Raw genomic sequence first — 26,080 nt, 5'->3', positions numbered from 1 at the left:
TCACTATCTCAGAGTATATTCTTTAAAAAGAGAAATGTATAGGCATGTCTACACACAACATCTATATACATGCCTGAGAACTAAAAGTTTATGAGAGTTTCTTGCTCTTTAAAATTTTTCTTTTGTCTTATGCGCACATGATACAATTTGAAGAAAAGGATAGAGTTTACTTGGAACATGAAGTGACAGACATAATTGGTTTTGACAAAACTAAACTTTTCAATATTTGGTTTTCTTTCTTTCTTTCAGATTACTTAAGGTCACTTCTTTATGTACCAAATTATTTCATCAAGTATTCTTGTGAATTTGTTCAGGAATTTTGATGATAACTTTTTGGATACAGGTCTGTTCTCAAACAGCCATGAACACATAGCTAAAAACTATTTCATCCTAGGATAAAAAATTTAAATGTTTAATTTCATGTGTATCTACAATTATTAATACAGTACCTGAAATTTTCTAAATAAATATTGGATGAATGAATGCTTTTCTCTTTATCTCTCAATTTACCACATTCATATGGTACATAATCAGCAAATGTAAATAAATATAAAATTGAAAACAAATTTAAAAATATATTAGAACATTTTAAATGACAAATATGATTTTAGACCTTGATTCATCTTACTATAAACAATATAATCATGAAATGAAATCTAATTACTGTAAAGAAAATATCAATTATAATGAATTGTGTTTATAATACTATTGTGCTGTAAATACTCTGGGATCAGATTTTTTTTCTTTATAAAACATGGATTCCAGTGAAATATTCATGGCATATTACAGAATCAGATTATTTCCAGTAATGTTATATAAGTACATAAGTTGCTTTTTGTGTTTAAACAACCTGTGATTATTTGAGTACCAAAGCAAAATGTTACTAGGAACACTCAGATATATTTTCCTTAGAATAAAGAATTTTAGTTTTATCCTAAGAAATGAAAACAAATTTTCAAGGTCCTATGCTGTAATGGTGAATGAGATCAATATTTTCTTAAAAACAATTTTAGTCTATATTTCCTGTCATCTTATGGAACATATGTTCCCTAGAGCCTGGTTCCCTACAGTTTATAGTTCCAGAAGTATACTTAAGTTACTTAAGTACAATGCCTTGATGAATCACATGCTAGGAACTACCATCTTTTCCTTTCCCTTATAAAACAATATGCTCTTATCCTGAAGAAAAAAATATTAACAACCTGAAAATTTAAGATTTTAATCTTCTCTAAACCTCTGCCCACCAAGCCAAGTATGCCAGTGTTGAATTTTGTTTGGCTCCTGAAAAGCATCAATGTGCTTGTGTGTACTCATCTATTAGAAATCTTGGAAAGTTTTTCTCAGTGAATTAGTGATGAAATGATTCTATGCCCAACAAATCCGAAAAATAAGCCAATATAAAAATCATATTAATGATGGTGGAATGAGTTATAAATCATTACCCTAAGTACATGTATGAAGACATGAATGGTGTGAAAATACTTTGTGTACAGTGACTTGAAAAATTGTGCTCCACAGGTATAATAAGAAATGAATTGCATTCTGACATCATGTATAACAAATTAGAATAAATAAATAATTAAAAACATTAAATATATAAAAAGACAGACTTAAAATTACTAGTTTAAACTTGAATCACAAAGTATGCCTTACTTAAGATTCAGTTTTATGTTTAATACCTGTTATACAGAAATTTTCATAGAGTATAGATATGTCTATGATAAAAAGGGAAGTACTGACTAAACCTCTAAATTATATACCAAATGGGTAAATGTTTGCCACAACTGTCTTTCTCATTAACATTGAGAAGAGTACAAATTGATATTAGGTTTAGATATAAGAATGAAAATTTTGGCTTATAAAAAGGGTGTGCTTATCAAGCAGACTTTGTATAACACAAAATCAAATTATGGACTGCTAGAAAACACTGTTCCTTAAAACTGTACATGATTGGCACTTTTCAGTTTCAGATAAAAGTAATTATCTCATTTGCTCAAGCAGAAGGATGACGTCTTAGTGCATATTTTTGTTGATAAAGCAGTGTGCAGTACAAATCATAGAGACAGCTTCACAGGTACTCTGTAGCTGTGTTATGAAAATAACAATGTAGTTGTTGTGATGCCTTACTGCTAGTGTTTTCTTCCTGCCTTTCTTCCTGTTCAAAGTTCCCTCTCCAGCACTTTCTCTAAGTGGTTGAATTCCAAGAAGGGCATAATCCAACATGCTTGTCTTCTAATAAACTTTGGAAACTACCCTTTCTTTTCAAAGTATGAGATATGCTGCCACTGCTTTGTAATCTTCCTCAGGACTGTACTAGAACCTACCAGAGCACTAAAAAGAGGCAAGGGAAATAGAGACTAAGTAAAGCTTTCATTTGTTATTTTGGCACTGGGTCCAGATGGATGTTTCAGTACATAATATTCCTTATAAAGTAGAATGATTTTTTTTCAGACCTTTCCAAATAGAAACCTATCAGAATTTCATTTGAAGGGTTTTGCCTTCTTTTCCCTGAAGCAATCTTCTGGAATGGTAAAGCGTTTACAAGTTTCTGTTTCACTCATCTTGGGCTCTATAACTGGGGAAGATATACAGTAATTCATGCTAAAAGACCTAAAGAGAAATTTAAATTTAATACAGCTAGTTATAAAGAAATTGAAAACTAAGTAAATAAGGCTCAGAGCTAGAGTATACAAACTCAAATGTATTTAGCATATCAATCTATTAGATAAAAATTTACCAACATAATAATTTTACTGTATTAGAAAGTAAATAGATGAAACATAATAAAGTGAATATAAGTAGTAAAATAACTTTGATGAATAGAAAAAAACACTACATTACTAATGAGAAATGTCTATGAAAAATAAGCATATTTTACCTGGTATCATCTTGTGACAATCTCCTTTGCAAATCCTCTTTATTCCACTGTTCTTTTTCTCTCCCTTGCTCAGGTATATCTTGTGTTTTTTCCTCGTCTCCTGATTCTCTGTTTTCCTCCTTATTACAGGTTTTTGTAATCTCTTTCCCTTTCCCATTCTCATTAATTCTTTCTTCCTTTACCACTTCCTCCTCATGAGCTATCTCTTCTTGCTTATCCCCTTCTTTCCCTCCCTCTTCTATTCCCTTTGGCCTTTCGAAAGCAACACAAATGGAAGGCATGCAAATGAACACAAGAAAAGAAAAAAGAAAAGAAGGTCAAGAAAAAACACGCACAAAATTAAACTAAAAGGCAATGAAAACTATAAAAACATAAATATAAATTAGATCTTTATTAAACGTTGTCATACACTGGAGAAACACTGAGTAAGCAATGCTTAATCGTAATTGTCTTTAACTCATACTTTCCTTTCACATTTACATGGGAATAGATAAAGGCTATGATTTCTCCATTACAGAGTTTAAAAAGATAATTCAGCTCAATTATGCATAAAATCTACAGGACAAGTGAAAAAATCAAATTATAATAACTTATATACTACATTTATAAATTTTCTGGAGTAGACAAGAAATTTTTCCATGTATTTATAAAAATTTCAGGGGAATGTGTAGACGACCTTCTAACAGATTAATATTCTTGTTTTCTGAATCACTGAAATGTATTCAGCTAGGGGGAAAAAAGCCTCCAAAATGTTATTTATCATATTCTTTGGGACATTAAAAAAATACATTTCTTCACTTTAGCCATTGCTTTAGTTTTAGTCAAGGTATAATAACCATTTAGTTTTTAAATTGAAAACATAAAATAATGAAAATATTCCATAAAAATGAACTAATATCTAGTACGTAAAAATTGTTATCAGTTCCATAAATTTGTTTCTGTAAAAGATGCCTGAAATATGTACCAAGCTAAAATAGAAAGTAATCTATACAGAAGTATCTATTGCTGTATTGATGAATATTAACATTTTAGAAATAAAAGATTCTATGCTTATCTCAAGAAAAATAAAGACCTAAAACATTTTAGAAGAGTTCACTGCTAATGTCCCTTCACTCACCTGATTTTCTTGTTTCCTCTTGGTCGTTCTGATTGGACAGACATGTAGCTTGTGCTGCTGAAACGAGAAGCACTACTAGTCCTTGAAACCGCAGATATATCACTTACATCACTGTCCGAAGATTTAGTGGAAATATTATCTGCCCCTCTATGAGGATCCCATCCTGATCGATACTGTTAACACAGATTGACAAATACGCAGAAGTTGTCAGTATTACCACACAAAGCAATTATTACCTTTCTCCTATTTCAGCACTTTAATTGTCCTCAGAGGATACTGCAATATCCCACTCAGTTGCATATAAAACCAAAGTGAATGGTAATTATCCTAAAAGAAAAATTCAATTTACATGAAACCCTTGTTTTTAGCCAGTAATTAGAGCATTTTCACCACACCCCAATGAAGGCCATTGAAATAGCTTCAAAACACCAAAGGCCTCAGGGAAGAACATTTAGGTAATATCTGGGAAATAAACATTTAGCTTAATATTACGAGGTACAACTTTTCAATTTCTGAATAAAAATTTGAAAAAAAAATATGAAAAGTTGTTGTAACTCATAAAAACCAATTCTAGTAGGCATCAATTTTTCTCTTTAATCCATTTTGCTTCACTGAAAACCTAGAAATAACATAAAATCTAATTATTAAACCACTAAGTGTTTTAGAAAAGCCAAGAGAAAAGAGAAAGTTTAATTCCTGAGAAAGTTGATGGAGTTTTGATGAATCCTAGAAATATTAGAAAAAGTCATTATTATTTACAAAATTCAAACTTCCTGGAATTAAAATAATCAGAGAGTTAACTGGCACAGTTAGGGTGCAAGGGTGTTCTCAGGTGTTCAAATATGCTGGCAAATTGAAAACCAACATGAATGTTTTATGTTAATGATCTATTCTCATAAAATACAATTAATGTAAAAACTAATGAACAAAACCTTGTTTTATTATTGACATCAAAAGAGAATTTGCAGAAGTCCTCAAGCTAGGATTTTAAAAAGATAAACCTTGGAGCTTGGATAACCTGGATTAAGAAAAACTCTTACTAGCTGGGTAAATTGGAGCAAATTATTTAACCTTGAAAAGCCTTATTATAAAATAATAATAATAATAATGTCTTCCTTGCATGGTTGTTTTGAAAATTAGAATAAATACATGTGTGATATCTGGAATAATGTAAATAAATGAAATCAGTGTTATTTCTGCATCATTACTACCTGGTGGTGCTACTGAATTCTCTCTCTGAATGAATACCAAATATAACTATTACTGAGTAAAAGTATCTGCTAATAGATTTTTCTTTGTATGTATTTCAAATATAACACTGAAACATCCTTTTCTAGTCAGCTTTTGTAGAATTTTCTAATCATAGATACTGGTAAATTTCACAAAGTCTTGAAAAGATGATTAACTTATATAAACCACTTGCTGTGATTTGAAAAATTTTTACCCAATAAACAATCATCGAACAATAATAGTTCACTACAAGTATTAGATAGATGTAAACATTTTTGCCAAGATAAACAGAATGGTAACAATCCATAATTTAAACATTAGAATAGATTAAAATGGTATGTTTTTTTTCCTCAGAACCTCCCAATAATTACTTACTTACTTTTAGTTAATAAGGATCTCTTAAGATCCTTAGTTAAAAGAATCTGTTAAGATCCTTTTCTTAAAATGTAAAATGAAGGGATTATTCCTAAGGCTCCATAATATTTTAGTAGTCAAATCCATTAATCTAGAAACATATATATTTTAATTAGATGATAACTGGCCATTCATAAACTACTTTATCTTTCTACTTTGTTAGATACTCAATTATCAATAAGAATACAATTAAACTATTTAAAAAATTGTTGCCTTAAAATGTTGCCTTTTCTCAGGAACTATCTGTTTAAACAGAATGATAGTGTTTATTTAAAAAAAATTATTTACCTACAATAAACTTATTTGTACAAAATTTAGTTCATGATATTATTTTTCAAATAGTCATTTAAAAATACCTAAATAGTCATTTAAAAATAGTTTAGCCTTCATGTAGCACAATAAATACATAATAAATTGTATATTAATATATTTTTCACAAATTTGGTATAAGTAAATTTGATCTCAAGTTGACAAAAGTTTTAAGAAAATTTTCATAGTTATTAAATTGTTCAGTAGATACTGACAATTCAGTATCTATAATAAAATATCTATTTATAATAAAAATAAATTTTCTCTGAAAATACTTTATAATTGGACAGAAACACAGTTTGGGTATTTCTCATGAACTTTTATTCCTGGGAATATTATTTTTTCTAAAATAATTGAAAAAAGTTCTAACTCTAAGAAGCAGTAAGGGAAATAATGTAGTCAATAAGAGCCAATGCTCTTAGTGAGACTGAATCACTGGTCTAAACCCTAGTCAAGAAAAAATATTTTGCTTATTTTCTTGGTTCCATTGCTTCTATGAGTCACTTTTTCATCTGTTAAGATATGGACAAAACAACAGTACCTTTCTCTTAAGCTTGCTGCAAGGATTAAACATAATAATTCATGCACATAGCATAATCTCTGACACATAATAAGTATTTAAAAATGACAAATGTTGACAATGATGATGATGATGATTAATAGTAGCTGAATACTGACCTATATCAATTCCAGGGATATCTTTAGCTAAAGAAATACTAGATAAAGCACCCCAAAACAAATACAGTATTTTAAATCTGTCTAAAACTACAATAAAAATACCACCATTTCTAAATATGCCCAAGAAATTTGTTTCAGAAATATGCTTAGAAAGAAATTTAAAATATTAAATCCAACTTTGCTACTAAATCCTAGTATATCCTTCCTCATTTCAGCCAGGTTACTCTATATTCCATCACTTTATAGGGAATCCCAACTATAGCATAACTTTTTATCAGGAAACATATATAATACTTCTTGACTGACATAAAACATGCCTCACTTTTAATGTTTGTCTTCACATTATCCAGATATCCAAAGCCATCTAGTGCTTGTGTATCCAATGATCCTCTGATTGGTTCTCATTTGATTTTTCTGTTTTGTCTTAATTTCTGAATCCTAATTGCTTACTTGCCTCTTTAATTTCAGTAGTTAAGTTCTGACTTTGCTTTTATCTTTTTAGGTCTATCATAACTTTTGGTACTGGTATTATGATTCATAGCAACATATAGGCTAGGTTAACACTTAAGAATTTGTTTAGTTTCTAAAATAACACAAGCAGGGTATGCATTACATATTTCTTTGGTGGAGAACTCTCAGATAATCCAGCTTATTGAGCAAAAATTTTAGATATTCAAAATTTAAGGAAAGATAAAATTCCTCATGCTAGTTTCATGCCTTTTATATAATCCATCAGATAACTACCTCTTGTTATAGGTGTATGTGTATGTGTGCACATGCATGTGAATAGATTTCATGTTTAATTTTTCAAACCCTCTATTAGAATACATGCTTCTGAAGCAAGGACAATATCTTCATCTTTGTATCTCTCCTATCACCTAAAAGTCGAATATTTAATTTAATTTAACTTAATCTAATCTTAGAGGCTTGGTTTTCTTAGTAGTACTATAAGGATATCTTCTACCTTAAGATTCTTTAAATATATATATTCAAAATACCCAATAGTCTGCTTAGCAAATAACAAATGTTTATTTCCAGTTCATAAAGCACAAGGTCATTAAATTAAGAGGCATTGAATGGAACAGTTCATATGAAGGAACAGAAATTAGCTAAAAGCTCTAGTTTGATGATATTCTGCTATCTACTCAAGGTTTGCACCAAATGCACACCTTGGTTTACTTGTAAGTAACAAAGAGTGTTTGTCACTGGAATATAATACAGGCTTCCACTAAAAAAAAAGATATGTGATAAACAGAATAAGAAATTTCTAGTGTGAGAAAGAACTTGTATGGATAAAAACTTGTGTAAATGAAATTATCAAGCAATCTATTTTGAACATATTTTTACAGCTCAACGTATGCAACTTAAACCTCCCACTAAAAACCTAATAAAATGACCTAATGCTAGAGTTTACATTTGAAATGGTTTAACGTGTTTCTGCATTTACCATAATATGACAAACAAAAGTTATATACTATAACTATAGATACAAGGAGGTAAATTATTATTATACCAAGGTAATCAGGTATGAATGTGAATAAATAAAGTTATTTATTTAGGAATTGGTTGATGTTATCTTGGCACTATACCTTAAATGCTTTAAATAATTAGCTGTACTATTACTCAGGTTTCAGATGAACAATGAGTGATATGGGTCATTTTTCTCTTTAGTGGAAGAAAAACAAAGAAGATTCATAATCTCAGTTGAAAACTGTTCCAACTGGAGATCATTAATGTCTTGGACAAGATTGAAGAATCTTTCCCGACAACATTTTGATGTTTTGTACATTACTATTAAGCAGGTCATGAACTAGAAAATTTTACAGGAAATGGCTATTCTTCAGGATGTTGCAGACTCTAAGGAGTTCCTAAGTGGCTTGGAAAAGTGAATGTTCTTGTGGCTTGGAAAAGTGAATGTTCTTATGTATCTAAAATTAGTGGATAGTAACAGTGTCTCTGCAATGAAAATAAGGTTATTATTAAAATTTTAGGATGATATACTTGAAAAAAATTGGATTTCTGAAATAAATATAACATTTCCTCCAATATTCTCATTTGAAGTTCTTAGGTTAGGCAATTTCCTAGTTTAATTTTTCTACAGCATCTTATCAATTCAGGTTGTTTGTAATCAGACAAATGATGGGGATAAGATTATGAATATTTATTCAGACACTGATTTTCTTCAATTTAAAAATTTTCTCCATAAAATATTACATAAAACATCAGTGTAAGGAATTGATCATTGCAAAATACCACGCAATAAGTCTAATTTTGAATGCAAGTAAATTTTACATTATCAAAAATACTTGGAGGAATCTTCAAATCATATTCAGGGAGAGGAAAAACAATGAGTTAATTGAAAGATGGCAAAAACTAAGTTAAAGAATACTCTTTGTAAGAGAGTAAGGGAAGGCTGAAGTTTTGAGCAAGAATCTTGGTATCACTCTGGGGTATAAAGGAGAGAACAGAGGGAGAGGGACTTCTACACTGCAATCAACTAAATAATCCTGTGAGCAAGAAGATTCTCTCATTTATACCATTGTGTCTTTGCACCATAAAATTCAAAGATAGTGTTACCTATTGATAATGCAGCAATCACAGATATTCTCCCTTTGGTGAGCTACTTTCAGATGACTTTTTTCTCTGACCTACCCAAGGCTGTTACAGTGTTTAACTTGAATATTATACAGAAATTATTTTGCAGACATAATTTTGTTTAGATATGACTCCTAAAGAGGCTATTGTTGTGTGATATTAGTCTCTACTTGGGAGAAAGAAGGCAAAGAGGACTCAGATTTAGCCTTGTAAACAATATTCTGCAAATGAAATCCCGACTTGAAAGATTCCTGGTGAACAGAGTTGAAAGGGAAGGTTTCAGGAGTAATGAATCCTAATATTACGGCTGAGTCTGGAAAGGAGTCAAGATTCTAAATTTTTCATTGCAGATGGAGGCACTAAATTTTCTCTTTTGATGGTCTTCAGTCATGATGGCATCTTCGGTCAGTATGGTAAAAAACTAGCTAATATATATATATATATATATCTCCCATGAAAGGCAATGTTTAAAATAATATATGTAGGTTGTTTTATTTTTTTATTTATTTATTTATTTATTTATTTTTTTAAAGAGAGAGTGACAGAGGGGAGAGAGAGAGAGAGAGAGAGAGAGAGAATTTTTAATATTTATTTTTTTTTAGTTCTCGGCGGACACAACATCTTTGTTGGCATGTGGTGCTGAGGATCGAACCCGGGCCGCACGCATGACAGGCGAGCGCGCTACTGCTTGAGCCACATCCCCAGCCCTGTAGGTTGTTTTAATTAATCTTCTAAACCTTGTGAGGTGACCTCTATGGTAGCTGGAGTCAAACATAGGGGATATGAGCTGGGATGACCCATACTCAGAACCTCCTCTATGAGGTAAATCTAGTTACCCTCCAAGACCCTTGGATAGTATCTCCTCATGAAGTCTTCCTTAATTCATTCAAGGAAAATTAATCACTGCTTTGAGTGTTTTGAAACTAGTTAACCATGCGTTTATTAGTTTTATCATGTAGTAGCATGTGTAACTCTTATTGCTGTTATCAATTATCTATCATACATCCATCAGTCCATCTATTCATCCCTACTTTCCTACCCATTCTAGTAGATGATAAGCTCCCAAGGATAATAAATTTTATTAATTTTTAAATTCTTATTATCTAAATCAATGTCTTGGACACAGAAGTAACCCAATGCTTATTTAATGAGTAAAATGAATGGAATGGCTGACTTTTATCTGGGCAATAGACTGGACTATTATTTTTAGTACAAATTATCAAGTCAGAATACAAGATACTGTTATAGCTACATAGAGTTTACTCACTTTAATAATTTCATTCTCTATGTTGTGTGTAGATAGTGGTGTTCTGATAAGTATTACAATGAACTTTCTGGGAATACAGATTTTGCTGATTTCTGTGGTATAAGACCTCCCATCATCACTGATTTCAAGTTACCCAATGGTCACTGTGTGTGAAATTTAGAAACAGAGAAACTGTTTGCAAGACCAAGACTCCTAGGACTAAGGAAGGAACAAGGATATACCATATCTGTAACTTACTTATATCAGGAAACCTCTGAAACATGAAAGAGCTAAGATAACAGCTTAAGGTAAAAGCTATTATTAAAAAAAAAAAAAAGGTAGCCACTAGCACATAGGTCTAGATTTACTAAAGAACCACTTCTCCTGGTCTGAAGGAAATTAATGGAGGTAATTAAATTATCCTGGAGAATTTGTAGAGGAAGAATTATTGTCAGTCGTTATATGACTTTCCCAAAGGATTGATTTTGTGGGAACTCCTGTCTATTAGTAATTTGCTCATCCTTGAGGAACATTACTCCCACTGATTTTTCAAAACCCAGAGGCAGAAAGACCAGTTGAAATCCCAGGTTTAGAGATCTCAGGGAGCTGTAGAGCTCATGCTTTTGCCTTTAACAAATAAATTTACAATTGTAATCAAAATCAGTGAAAATTACTGAAAATTTTCTAAAAACAAAACAATAATCTCCTATTTCATCAGTCAGAGGTGTCTTTAGTTTTCTTTTTCCTCTCTCTTCTTGAAATGCTTCTGAGATAAATGTTACTGATAATTTCTTTGCTACCTCCCCACTATTCCTTTTTAATCTCATTTACTGGCTTCAGTTTCCCTCATCTTTTTTTTTCATATTTTTATGATATTTTCTTTTTTTCCTTTTTTTTTCTTTTTTTATTGGTTGTTCAAAACATTACAAAGCTCTTGACATATCATATTTCATACATTAGAATCAAAAATTACACTTTCCATTTTAACCCTCTTTTCTTTTCATTATATATACTGCTGTAGGATTATCTAATCCATTCTTTTTCCATTTTAACCATATAATGACTAATAAATACTATCTTTTGCCTTTTCCTCTCTCCCAAGCTTGTTCAAGCCTATATTCCATCATTCCACTATTATGTATACTCATTATATTTACAGATGCTAACAAATATCTCCCACAGGTATATCAAGTTCAACATGATCCAGAGCAAATCTATTCTCTTTCACTCCAAAACAATTCTTGTATTTCTTATATTCCCTGTATTATTTATTAAGCTTAAATCTAACTGGATATCTAAAAGATAATTTGATTATCTTTGATTTCTCCTTCTTCAATGTCCTCCATTTTAGTCAGTCAATCAATTTTGCTTATTCATTTAGTGGGAACAAATATCATCTCAACATTCCTGATCATGAATAGGACTTCAGACTTTCGGGTGGCAAACAGACTACTTAAAGCCTAGGTATTTGTGGTGGTTACTAATGAATGTTTATATGCTAATGAATATGCTTTCTTCCCTTTCATTCCTTACTAAAAGAATCCAGATTTATTTTGTTAGTCTACCAACAACAGCAAAACAAAACAAAAAAAAACTTCATTTTCCAGGATTCCTTGTAGCCAGGGTAATCATTAGAACATGTCTGGCCTCTGAAATCTGTGCAGGAATATAGGGGTTGGGCCCCGAGGAGAGCTGTAATCTTCTGATTACAGTGGTCTGACTCAGCTAGTATGGCCATTTGCCTTTTCTTCTTTTTTTTTTTTTTCTGACTGGAATTTAAATATGAGCCAACAAGTGTAGTAGCCATTGCACTGAAATGGGGATGTACTCTAACAACAGAACAGCAAGACAGAGTGCTTTGCATTTTCAGAAGTGGTATGAGCTCTGGGTTACTATTTGAAAGTCTTATATAAATAAGGAAAATAGCTTATTCTTTCAGATAATTTGTCAGTTTTTTTATGAATAGTAGAATGCAAATCTGACTTACAATATCAGTCTTCTTGATTCATGTCAGAAAAAATATTATCTGATCTCATGATATAGAGATATATTCCTCATAACAATGAGTTCCACTATTATACATACTCATTATGCATGAGTAGAAAAAGAAAAAATATGAGACACATTTCTTAACTAACAATATTGATGAAAATCATAATGTAATCATTGAATATTGATTATAAAAGTAACATATCATAATGACCATATCATATGGATGTGTAACTGTTATTACACCTAGAAGTAGCTATTTAATTTTGGGCAAGTCTCTCAACTTCTTTGAGTCTAGATCTATGGAGTCGATAATATATTTTTCACAGGCCTAATGTGGATTTTAAATGTAATCATTAGTCTTAAGACATAATAAATACTTGTCATGACAATAATTAGACATAGTTCTTTATGAAACTAAAGAAGCTCTGAATCATGATACTAAATTTTCACCATCATTGAGCTATAAATTCAACTAATTTACCTTAACTTAAAAAACTTGAAATGACTATTAAAACTCTATAAAGATATTTTTAATTTCATGTCTCACTAAAAAATATAGGGCATTGTGCTTTGATGTCAGATTGGCTTATTTTCTTAGGACAGGATACCACTAAACCTGACTTGGGAAATTCATGTCTTCATTTGTGAAACTATTAACCCACATTGACATTTATAATTATGTTTATATTTGGTACTAAGAAAAATAATTATTACTATGATTTATAATTTTCAAATTTTATATATAATTTTTTCTTTCCCATATCTGGTAAGAGTAATTTTAAAAATTTGGCACATACATACAACTTTAACACATACATACAACTTTAACACAGCCATTTATTGATTTAGATGTGATCATTTAAGGTAAATAACTTATTTTTTCTTTTCAACAGTTCTAGTTAGTATTAGATTTTATGCTCTTTATTATTGAGTAATATTTCAAACTTATATTGTCTGAAATTTCTGCCTCAATCCAGAAGTGTTTTCTAAGTTTGTTCTTCTTAGAACCTTACATATATAAATAGTGATATCTCATTTTGATAGTAAAAGCAACATCTCCTTCTGTTCTGTCTGGGAACAAGCCCTTAATGGTAAATAATTTCATTTATACCAAATTCAAGAAAGGGTGGAACAAAATTCCTACTGATAGTTCAAACTTAAGTGCCTAGGCATTATTAAAACACTAATATCATTATTATGATTAAATAATTCTCTACCCAAGAATTCAGATAAGAAACCTGTAAGATCTAGATAGAATTAAGAAAACTCATAAATAAATGCTCCCTAACCACAAAAATTCATGACACTTGGTCTTTTGTAACCATCTAATATTACATGGCTTACTATGTAACTTTCATAATTTGTTAAAGAACATTAGTATACTTATTGGAAACAAGGTATAGATATTACTACAGGTATCAATAGCAAGCTAGCATCTCAAAAGTTGCAATAAACATAAGACATGAGAACAGAGCAACAGGACCAAATGCTCTGATAATCGGAAGCAGGCATAAATACAAAATTTACAGGTTGTGAGTGTAAAGTTGGGGTTCCCAGTCAAATATTAGTATAATAGAAGGTAATTGCATAATTTAAGGTACTTGTATACAAGAAAATTAAGTCTAAATAATATCCTGAATAGCTATATGGTATTGAAAAAACAAAAGGGCCCCAGAATTGCCCTGACCTTAGTAAAATTAAGGTATAGGGCATAAATAATTACATTCTGTTGAAAATTAGAAAGAGGTCCACTATTTTTACCCTTTGTAAGAAGACATTAGTTGTGTCTACACAAAGGCCATTTGGGATGAAGTCAACAGTCAAATCAGGAGCAAAGATAAATAATTATCTCTTGCTTGGATTATAGAATAGTCTCTAAAGGAATTTATTTAATCTCCTTCCAAATATATCTTAAATATACCATTAGAGAAATCTTTTAAAAGCACAAATTTGTTCAGATACTATAAATCTATAATTCTATGAGTTATAAAAATATAGAAAAATAATATATAAATATAGAAATTAAAATAATATATATTAAAATAGAGGACATTAAAATAATGTAGAACATAAAAATAGTGTAGTATAAAACATTATTTTATAAATTAAATGAGAGATTCGAAGTCCTTTAAAATTTGGTCACAGCTAACTTTTCCACTCTTTTCCTCATATGTATCCAAATTTGTTGTATATTTCCACCCTAAAATACTACTATTTGTTCCTTAAACAAGGTTTTAGTGTTCATATGTCTTCCACTGAGATTACAACATATGTTCAGATATGCAAAAGACAACTAAGATAATCATGCTTGTTTAAGAGAAAGGTCCAGGAACATAATTTGGTGCTGAAGCATACTTTTGAGTTATACACTCATCATTGTCAATTAAAAAAATCAAAATTTTAAATCTAAAGAAAACCTCTGAGGGGATTTCATCTAACTTTTCTCATAATACAGAGGAAAACACTGAGAAACAAAGAAAAATGAAGGGAATTTATTGATTGTATGAGTTGTTAGTATTAATGTCTTTTCCTTTTCATTAAAAAAACTGCCAACTGTAATTTGCCTCACTTTTAATAAGACACTAGGAAAACAAATTTAGAACTAAAGTCATTTATTTTTAAAATAGTTGCATATTATTTTCTACTTTAAGTATATATATTTTAAAAATTTCTTTCCTTTTCTAAAATGTTGAGGAATCTACCTAAAATGATGTGTATAATCAGAATACAAAGACACTAAATAACACTCATTACAAGTAGAACTAGATGGATTTGAAGAAAGTTAACCTTACAGAAACCAAAATGATAACATACAAATCAACTTGAATAAAGAGATGTTTTATATAATATTTAAATAACTTCCATACACTGTTTAAAATTCAGGTGATTTGGGGGAGCTGGGGAAAGGAGGGGTCTGAAAATGGGAAAAGAGCTTAATAAAATGGAAAATTTTCCTCCTCTTCTTTTTATTTTCTTGGTGATTGGGGTCTCACTGTTGCCTAGGCTAGTCTCAAACTGTGCCCTAGAGTGATCCTGTCATCTCATCCTCTGGAGTAGCTGGGATTGTAGCTATGTACCATTATGTCCAGCTAGAAATAATATTTTCTGTTATGACTATGCCTTGGAGTCTTAGCTTGATTGTAAGCATTTCTAGTTATGAAAATGATCTGAAAATGTTCAATCATAAAATTATAGGCATCTTCTTTGTTAGGAAATTGTGTTGTACTAGCAGGTTTTAGTTCATCCATCAGAATAAAATTCCACTCACAGGCTTCTTTCTCTCTTTCTCTCTGTCTCTCTGTCTCTGTCTCTCTCTCTCTCTCTCTCTCTCTCTCTCTCTCTCTCTCTCTCTCTCTCTTTCTCTCTTTCTTTCTCTCTCTCTTTCTTTCTTTCTCTCTCTCTCTCTTTCTTTCTTTCTCATTTCTACCTCATATGTTAAATAAATAAAGAATAACTACCATTACTCCCATGCAATTGGCCTAGAGCTATACTAATTACAGGTAACATTTTAATATTGTATACTCTTTCTATTCTCTGAAGGTACCACCAGCCAAAAATTCCTAATATGAAACATATTCCAAGTTTAATTATATCATTATAAGACTGGAGCATTATTTTACAAACTTCAAAGTTAATAAAATAGAAATAATTAAATTTATGAGTGTTTGGTAAAACATTAATAGATTCATTTTTTGAAGAATTTAGTCCTTCCAAATGAAGAACAATTACAAAGTTATTATGTAACGAAATTATATTCAAATTATAATGAACTGAATTAACCTGAAGTTATAGATGGGAATGGCTCCATGTTGTCCTAGGTGAGCCCCTGACTGAATAAAGGTTTTGACATAGGTGTAAATTCAAACTTAGCTATGAGTTATTTAAGAAAAATAACAGCTTTTTTACATATAAAATTAATTTGTTAATTAATTATTATATAATAAGTTCATCTCTCTAAACCATAATTATTATACAATAAGCTCATGAAAAAGTATATAGATTCAAGCATTTGTGAGATTACTTCTAATAACATTAGAATTAAAAGGAAAAAATATATATAAAAATCTACTTCAAAACTAATTTCAAAAATTAGGCTAAGAGATCAAATGATTTCCTTAATTAGAAATGAGATTTCCTAAAAATCCAAGTGTTAATATATAATGAAAGTATGAACTATGTGTGGAGTACTTATATATTACAAGTGTTCCTTAATTTGCAAATAAAAAAACATCTGGGATATGAGCAACTATCAAGCAACTTGTCCAAAGTCTTATCATATGTTATAAAATAAAAATTAAAACTCAAATCTGTCCAATCTTTCCCACTATTCTACTATGATTAACTCTTGATGAAAAATCAATAATCTGGGCTGGGGTTGTGGCTCAGCGGTAGAGTGCTTGCCTAGCACATGTGAGGCCCTGGACTCGATCCTTAGCACACATGAAAATAAAATAAATGTATTATGTCCAACTTCAACTAAAAAAATAAATATTTTTTAAAAAGAAAAATCAATAATCATGTGCCCATTAGAAAATTTCTCTTACACCATAACCTACCCCTGAAGACCATATTTTGTCCTAATATTGATACCAAATGTTTAAAATTAACTATATCTAAAAACTTTTCCAAATGTTCCTACCCTTTACTATTTCAGTTTTCCCTCCATACCCAATCCATTTTCATTGACTACCCGCCCCTGCCCCTCACCCCACCCCGTGGAAAAAAAATCCTACTGGGAACTTATTATGATCAAGGCAAAATATCTGCCACTGAAAAGACTACAAATATAAACGAAATATAGTCCAAATTATCAAGAAATATAAAGCTTAATACGAAAGATAAGAAAATTCTCAGCATGTAAAACAGAAACTATAATTTTTGAGGGGTAAGTACTATAGTTGTATCAGAAGGTATATATGTTTTTACATTTTGGATATTCTTATATTTGGTTTATTAACAAATCATATTTAATCCTATTAGCCTAAATGGAATAAGAATGGAAAGAATATTTCTATAGTATTTCATCACATTTGTTCCTTCTTTATTTCCCATATCCTCCTTGATTTCATACAGCAAGATCTCACCCCATTCTATGATCTACATCATTCATCTCCTGTAGGGTACTATAATTGTTAGCAAAACTATCTCTGAAGGATTGATAAAAGCAAATGTGAAAACTTTTTTTTCCTGTTGGAGGTAAAAAGAAAATGTTACTCCTGTGTATTCTTAGGCAATATACAGAAAGAAATTGTACTCTTGGCAACATAGATTGGTACTTTTAACTGCAGGTAGCCAGATATAATTTAAAATTCTTTCTCTTGCTAGTTTTTAGAAACATATCTACTAAAAGGGAAGAAATAACAATTTATCATTTATTTTATACTGTAGTCTAACACATAAGTTGCTGTCTTAGTCATCTGAAATGACTTCTTCATAACAAAAAGATATTTCTTTCACACATCCTTATCTGAAATATGACTACATGGTATGAGGTAGAAATTCACAACTAAATGTAAAGAATTGAACTCATGCATGAATGTCAGCATGAAATTATAGCTAGGAAAACCATATTTAAATGTGTTTTATGATTTCAGAAAGATCATTTTAAAAATAAACTTGCAAACACAAAACCACAATATTTTTTTATCTCCAAAGACCTGAGAATGTAGTTGGAAAAACACCAAGAAATAGAAAGAGAAAAGCAACAAAAATCAAAGAGATTGAAATGTTCAAAACAATCAAATTTGCTTACAAAATACATTAAAGCATTAATTTAGAAGACCATTAGCTACTTTGTGGAGATGTGTTATGAACTGAATTAAGTTCTTCCCAGATTTATATATTAAAGCCATCTACCTCTGAATGTGAGAGTATTTGGAGAAAAGGCTTTTCAGAGACATTTTAGGTAAATTGAGGTCACTTTGGTGGACTCTAATTCAATCTGATTGGTGTCCTTATGAAATACTGAGATAGAACACAGACTTAAACAGAGGGAAGACCATGTTAAGGACACAGCAAGTAAGCAGCTATCTGAAAGCTAAGAAGCAAGGCCTCAGAAGGAACTGACCATGGTGAAACTTTGATCTTGAATTTTTAGCCTCCAAAAACCGTGAGAAAATAAATTCCCATGTTTAAACCACCTAGTCTATGTTATTTTATTATGACATCACTAGCAAACTAATACAAGATGTTAAGGGAAAAAGAAAACTAAAGTCAGAAATGTTCAAAATCAAAGATTAAGCTTAAAATATAAAATTTCTAAAAGTTCACTGTAATTACAAAGTCTTAAACTATAGGTCTTTTATATTTTTATTTTTATTCCTATTAAGATAAGGAAGAAGTAAACCATGGTTGTTTCTATCATAAAACATGGAAAACAGAAATTCCCTGGCTCAAAGCTTGATAGTATGTGTGTGTATCACTTACATGTAAATATAATTTTATTATCTATGTATATCTCTATGAACAGATAAATATTTGAATTAAAGTTGAAGTATACCCAGCTCTCTAGGACATAGATATGGTAAGATAACAATTTGGGTAGATAAAAATTCAACTAGTCTGGCAAAAATAAGACAAATGAAATCAATTTTTAGGTTTTTAATAATATCATAAATTTCCACCTTTCCTCCTATTCTTGTTACTAACGTTTAAGATTACCATAGAGATAAATTTACCTATGTGTACTAGATTGTTAAAGGTAACATATAAGACTATATCCCCAAGGGGTTTGATGAGAGCAAGTTATCTATTGGACACAGCAATTCTTTTTCTTCTTCTTCCCTACTATCATCATCATCATCACCACCAACATTATCATATCACAGCTAACATGAACTGATTTATCACACTGTTCTAACATATATATATATATATATATATATATATATATATATTATAAGAGAGAGAGAATTATGGAAAAAAAAAATATATATATATATATGAGAGAGAGACTTAATTATGAAAACAATCCTATGAGGTAAGTACTATTATCAATATACCTTAAAGAATAAGAAACTGAGGCATAAGGATATTAAATAATTTTTCCAAAGTAGGATTTGAAGGCACTGAATTCAGGCAGCTTGGTTTTGGAGTCCACACTTTCAACACTACTCTCTATTCCATATTTAGTCATAATCCCTAAAAATTAACTGAAGAGTGATGTTAAAAAATTCCCATATATCTTTATTAGTATAATCAAGACTTCAGAAGTTCTTCTGTGAATGTGGCCACAACTGTAGTTATTGACAATTCAAAACTATAGCAACAAATTATACTTCCAATGGCTTTTTCTTCCTTAGAGACATATTGGCTACCTTCCTTTATTTATCTCAGAAATAAGGGGACAAATTATAAAAATACATATGAATTTTTGAGTTACTTTCAAATTCTAGTTTGGTGAGTGTTTAATATAAATGAGAAAACTACTTTCACAAGTAAGCATGAAATATTTTAAAAAAACTATAAAAGAAGAAAATAAGACAGAAAGGTTTTAAAAATATGACTTTATCTTTTCAATATGTGATTGTCTTTTAATTATGCCATACAACTATTTGTTGATTTTGTAAACAAGATTGAACATGAAGTCTTTCTTAATCAAGCCTTGATAAGATTACAACTAATATGTCTTGTACTTTTGGAGCCATATTGTAAACTAATGATAGTTTAATAATGTTTTAAAACCTGGACTTATTTTTCTTCATAAATACACTTGGAAAAGGAACAACCATACAGTGATGTGGTAAAGTATACAGCAAGTGATTAATTAAGGGCACAGAGGCTGGCTGAGTTGGATAAGGCAGAGAGACAATCTACTAGGTTTGACCTGGTTTGGGGTCATTAAGCAATCAAAATTAAATAATACTTGGTGAAATGTATCTCAGCTGGGGAATGTGAGAGGTGGGACAGCATCCAGGACAAAGTACACTTTTTCAGAGTCTGGCAGGCTAGTCTGGCAATAACAATGCTTTCAAGTAATGTATCTGTTTTGTTTTTTTCTCACTAAATTCTCATAGTATTACTATTAGTAATAGTATACTATTAGTTCCACTCATTTCCAGAAGTTTCCCTAAGGATTTTACTATAGAACCTAAAGCTATCAGATTGCAGGGTTGTATAGAAATATACACAATACATATAAATGTTTAACAAGGTAGAATAGAAGTTCAGAAAAACTGTTGGTTTCAATGAAGAAATTCAGATGCAGACATTGGCATTCTCTCTAGCATATTCTGTAAGCTGAATTAGTAACAATGCTCTTTTTAAAAAAGAGCATTTATTGGAAATCTTCCTCCAAAATCAGCACAACGGTATCTTACTCTTATAACAATTATGACTTTAAAAGTTTCTGATTTTTCTCCTCTAGAATTCAGAAGCAGAATAACCCATGAGTTTCTTTTAACATTTCAGAACAGACCCAAAGCCTATGATAATCCATTTAACCTATTATCTAATAGAACAAGTTAACATTGTAGAAGTAGAGGACAATGATGTAAAGAAAAAAAAATTAATTCTGATCCAAAAGCATAAGGCATTCTGCTGGATATCTGACTAGACCAAGCCAAGCAGGAATATTTTGAAAATCTGAACTTTACCTCTCTGTTCATGAAACAGTAGACTATTTATTCTGAGGGAGGACACTTCATTCTTTCCAGAAATGAAGCATGATAGACTCCATGAGGACTTTTCTGGGCAGAGATTGGGTTATTGAGATCACTCTTGTTAAGAGTTCTCTCAGGAAATGAATTACAGTAGATGGGGTAGAGAGAGAAGATGGGAGGGGAGGGGAGGGGGGATAGTAGGGGATAGGAAAGGTAGCAGAATACAACAATTACTAATAGGGCATTATGCAAAATTGTGGATGTGTAACCGACATGATTCTGCAATCTGCATTTGGGGTAAAATTGGGGGTTCATAACCCACTTCAATCTAATGTATGAAATATGATATGTCAAGAGCTTTGTAATGTTGTGAACAACCAATAAAAATAAATAAATAAATAAATACTAAAAAAAAAGAGTTCTCTCAGTCTATTTGATCAGATGATACCATCAAACAACAATCTGGTGTCCATGTATATTATATTCTCTTGGTATTCTGAACATTGCTGCTATAGCAGCTCTTCCTCCAGTGCCTATAAGACCTGCCCCAAATTTACTATGTTATTGGGCTAATAACTACGACTGTCTGCTTAAGAAAAAAAAATTCCCAAGAATTCTATTTCAATCATTGTTATAAAATTAAAATATAATTCATTTTTCCTTTGTTCATCATAACCAAATTCATGTGTTTTCATGTATCTTCTTAGTAATTTGTATATGGACATCTATCTATATTTTAAAACTTGCTTTATATAAATCAAATTTAATCTTTCAGTTTTCATATCCACTTATGACATCACTATGAAAGAGTATTTCTTTCTAAATACCCCCAGCCATATGTGTGCTTATAAATTATTTCAAGGCCTAGTAACCTTTAAAGTTGACCTTGATAGCATAATTTCTTAATTTCAGTAGTTTTGTTTGTAATTTTTCCATTAGACATTATGTTATAATACATTTTCTTCAATCTCCAACTAATTTTAAGATTCACAAATTCTTTCTTTGATTGTTCCTTTGAGTATTCTCTACTCAAATCCCTCTATAAAAGAAACAACCAAAAATATTTGAACCATGCTAAACTCCTTTTCATTAGCTTAATTATTTCTCTATCATTTCTTTGGGGCCCCACCATATGCATTTCCAGTTTCTAAATTTGCTGTTTTTATTATAAAGTAATTTTGTCTGCATCATTTACTGAGCATTTAGTAGGTGCTAACCTATTTATATATATCATCTTATTTAATCCACATCTCTTCCCTATGAAATGGATATCACAACTCTGTTTAATATAAAGAAGTTGAGAATATAGAAATACCTACCAAAGCCACCCCAGTAGGTAGAGTGTGCCTCACTCTTGGAGGTGCTTTCATCTATCACAAACTGCTGTCACATTTTGATGATATTTTAACCTTAAAGATTTCCTAGATAAACATCACACATTTAATTAGTACATATATGGCCACGCCTAACCAGCCTCAAGGTGTCTCTCCTCTGTTGATGGCTCCATCACCTGTGTTCTTACAAGTCAATGTAAAACATTCAACATTTGCATTGAATGTGTCTTCTCAGTGTTGAGAAGAGAATAAAGTCTAATAAAGTAAGACTTTCTAGTTAAATGGCAGTATACTTGCCAAAAGTAATTTGTCTTTAACTGTCTGAAATATTTTATATTGATAGTGTATAATTTCATCAATTTTAGTTTTATATGTATTTACAAAGGCTTTCTAAAAATATATCTGTTATATTCATATTTATTTAAGCTAGTTTATTTGGATTCTTTTACTGAATATGTCTTTGAGATCTGTGAATGAGTGCTTAACAACTAGAAACCTGGGAAAATAGTTAATAGGATATAGATGAGAAATATTTAAAAATATTAAATGTAGCTAATTTAAAAAACAAATGTTAAATAAATATAAGATTCTTCAAATTAATTTTCATGTATAAATAAGAACACATTATTTGACTTTAAATTATTGAGGATTATATTAATTTATCATTATATTAAACATAGAAGAGTAGTTGGCCTATGGTAAACTATAATTTATGCTTTTATTTTTAATAAATCATATTTCTTAACTACAAAGAGAAAACTGATCTTATAGAAAAAATATTAGTTGATGCCTAAAATACAACTGATGAATTACATTCAAGTTGGGATAAAGAATACAACAGGTAGAAAAAGTATATGAACTACACAGTTAAAACCAAATTTGAGTTGAATTTCTCAGAGAAAATCCCTAAGGAATTATCCACTGATTAACTTGAAATCTGTCTGCATATGCCTTTTGCTACTCTTATTAAAACTACATAAAATTGTCTTATGAGGATAGTACCTTAATAGGTTTTGTTCTCTGCATGTTTTCATGGAGAGTAATTAAATTTTTTCTTTTAAACTTAGTAAGAATTATTTACAATTATCCATACAGAAGTACTGAGAATTTTAGAGAAGTAATATAAGTTAGAATGTGAACTGTAGTTTTTTAAAAACCTAGGCTAGCATTCAATTAGATTCCATACAAAGCTTTGTAATCACTTTATTGAAACTTCAGGAATATAGCTAAGAAGTATATGGCATATGATCATATGTTGAGGCTTTAGATATCATCCCAGTTATTTCAAATTAGCAATAAATAATACTTTCCATGACTTAGCTATGTGAACTTGGGAAGGTTATTTATTTTAGTAACCTGCACCAGGAACCCATTGGGGAGACACCTTTATCCCTGTGCTACTGTATAACAGTACTTTTATTTGTTAAATGATTTTTTTCAGGAATAAGACTTTATATTTTAAAACACAGAGCTCTACAGTGGACTCCGTAATTGATATTTTAAATCAAAATAAGGAAGTAAAGAAGGAAATACAATCTAAGCACCCCTCAACAAAATGAGAAGGATGATGTTAAAAATTTTAATCTGAGAAACTGTTAGTATAGAAACTAATGATAATTTAATCAATCTATCAATCTATCTATCTATGCCCTTTACTAAAGAGAAATCCTCTATAATTCTTTTTTCTACCTATAAAGAAGATCAACCTAGGGATGATAGGGAGATAGGTCACCCAGCAAGACAATTTGACATCAGGAAATAATTTGTAGGAATACAAAATAGCATTTTGTTTTGGACCCTTTAAAAAAATTGTACTTTCATGACTTGATTATATTTTAGAATAAGCTGACTACATAATTCCAGCAATAGAAAATAGAATGATAGGATTGGTTAGAACCTGTAAGAAGCTTTATGAAAGTATCAAATGATTTATTCTCTAAATTGATCTTTTTTTTTTTTTTTTTTTTTTTTTTGTACCATGGATCAAACTCAGGGGCACTCGGCCATTGAGCCACATCCCCAGTCCTATTTTTTTGTATTTTTTTTTTAAAGACAGTGTCTCACTGAGTTGCTTAGCACCTCACTCTTGCTAAGGCTGGCTTTGAACTTGATATCCTCCTGCCTCAGTCTCTGGAGCCTCTAGGATTACAGGCCTGAGCCACCACGCCTGGCTAAATTTGTCTCCATTTTTTGATAACAGTACTCATGTCTGGCTTCGAGCAAAAACTGTAATTAAGAAATTCAACTCCAATTATCTAAAAGTGAATTTCACAATCTGTTTAGGTTAGATAACTAGTTTTGAAGCTTTAGTTTATATCAGAATCTCCCAACAGGGAACCCAACCAGAGAATTTTGATTCCACAGGTCTGGAGACAGCCCAGAGAACTGCTTCCAAAACATCCAGGTGATGAGGATGCTACTGCTCCGAAACTATAAAAACCATTACTTTACAGAATACATAAGAAATTATATTTCTTAGTATAATTAGTCCTTTGCTAATACATAGAATTTTATTCCCAACTTAACAATGGTTGGTGTCAAAAGTTATGCAATTTTGAGGACTTAAACATTCATTTATCCATAAATTGGAGTGGAATCCAAATTTATTTCAGGGGAAAAATATTCTTATCTATGCTTATAGTATTTCTTTGGTTGATAGCCCTGTAATAAAATTCTGTCAAGAATCATTGTTATTGCTTCTAATGAAATTGTTTTTAATTGTATGAGCAATGTAAATCATATAGCTGATAATTTCCTTTCTGCATTTGCTGGTGTTAGGAAGTTCAAGGTCAAAACACATGCCTCACAAGACACAGGTGTATAATAGCTCACACTATGTATTTTGTCCACAAACTTCACTTCGGAATTTAATATGTTTTGTCCTGACTTTATTTTCTCTTGATATATCGTCTTCTGCTTTCACACTATTATTTAGAGTATCATGTGTAATACAGTATACATGATACTCATGATATACAATCCTGTCATGAACCAAAAACAATTTGAAAACAAAGGACATGAAGAGAAAGAGCAATGAAGTAAGTCTTTATTTTCTTCTTTGCTAGAATTCATACCTCAAGTTATTCCCAAAAAAGTAGTTCAAAATATTCTTACTAAAAGATCTTTTCAATTACTAATAATACTTCAATAGTATATAATTTGCTTCAGTAACTCAATAGTAAGCCATATTTAACTAAAATCTATAAAGAAAACAATTAGTAAGAAATCAAAGAAGATAATAATTCTTCCTAAACATTTTTGAGAGGTTTCAGATTTTATAAAATGAAAAAGTTTGTTTATTGTTCAGATCTTTAATGTCCTATACTATATACTAATCTTTTTTAATAAGGCAAAGTCTATCCCTAAGAGCTAATATACAAACACAAAAATTTGAACACTTAATAATATCATGGGGCCACTGCTGTTTGTGTCTGACTAATCTGTATTCAGTAGTATGAAAGAATCTAATGGCTTCATATGATTAATTGATTATTTTACAACTTTTAAAAAGAAAAATGTCTTGCCTTTGAATGGTAATCTTGTTCCAGTCTGGAATCTGATCCGGCTACCTGTTTGTATTTGTTAATTTTCATTTGGCGATTTCTCTCCTCTATATCCATAGCACCTATCGAGTAGAAAAAAACCCATAAAATTAATGTTTAGTTCTTTTTATCTGACTCCTACTTA

General features: G+C 30.5%; 1 protein-coding gene across 33 annotated transcripts in view; it reads right to left on the bottom strand.

Annotated features, from left to right (window-relative positions):
- Positions 1–26,080, bottom strand: part of RIMS2 (regulating synaptic membrane exocytosis 2) — a gene marked incomplete at both ends in the record, with an annotated part of 602,684 nt that overhangs the window by 113,363 nt on the left and 463,241 nt on the right. For 11 of the 33 annotated variants that reach the window (XM_081266187.1, XM_081266159.1, XM_081266190.1 and 8 more), the window contains 2 exons: positions 3,996–4,168; positions 25,918–26,018. The exons of 18 other annotated variants lie outside the window; for them this stretch is intronic. In XM_081266187.1, coding sequence (XP_081122313.1) covers positions 3,996–4,168; positions 25,918–26,018 — 274 coding nt within the window. Of the gene's footprint in view, positions 1–2,878; positions 3,131–3,995; positions 4,169–25,917; positions 26,019–26,080 lie in introns of all 33 variants that reach the window. 4 more of the 33 variants (XM_081266168.1, XM_081266157.1, XM_081266185.1 and 1 more) reach the window with 1 other exon arrangement.

This window comes from Spermophilus citellus (assembly GCF_964194105.1).
Source record: "Spermophilus citellus genome assembly, chromosome: 14".
Classification (NCBI taxonomy): domain Eukaryota; kingdom Metazoa; phylum Chordata; class Mammalia; order Rodentia; family Sciuridae; genus Spermophilus; species Spermophilus citellus.
The sequence above is the reverse complement of the archived record's forward strand: the minus strand, read 5'-3'. Positions and strand labels throughout refer to the sequence as shown.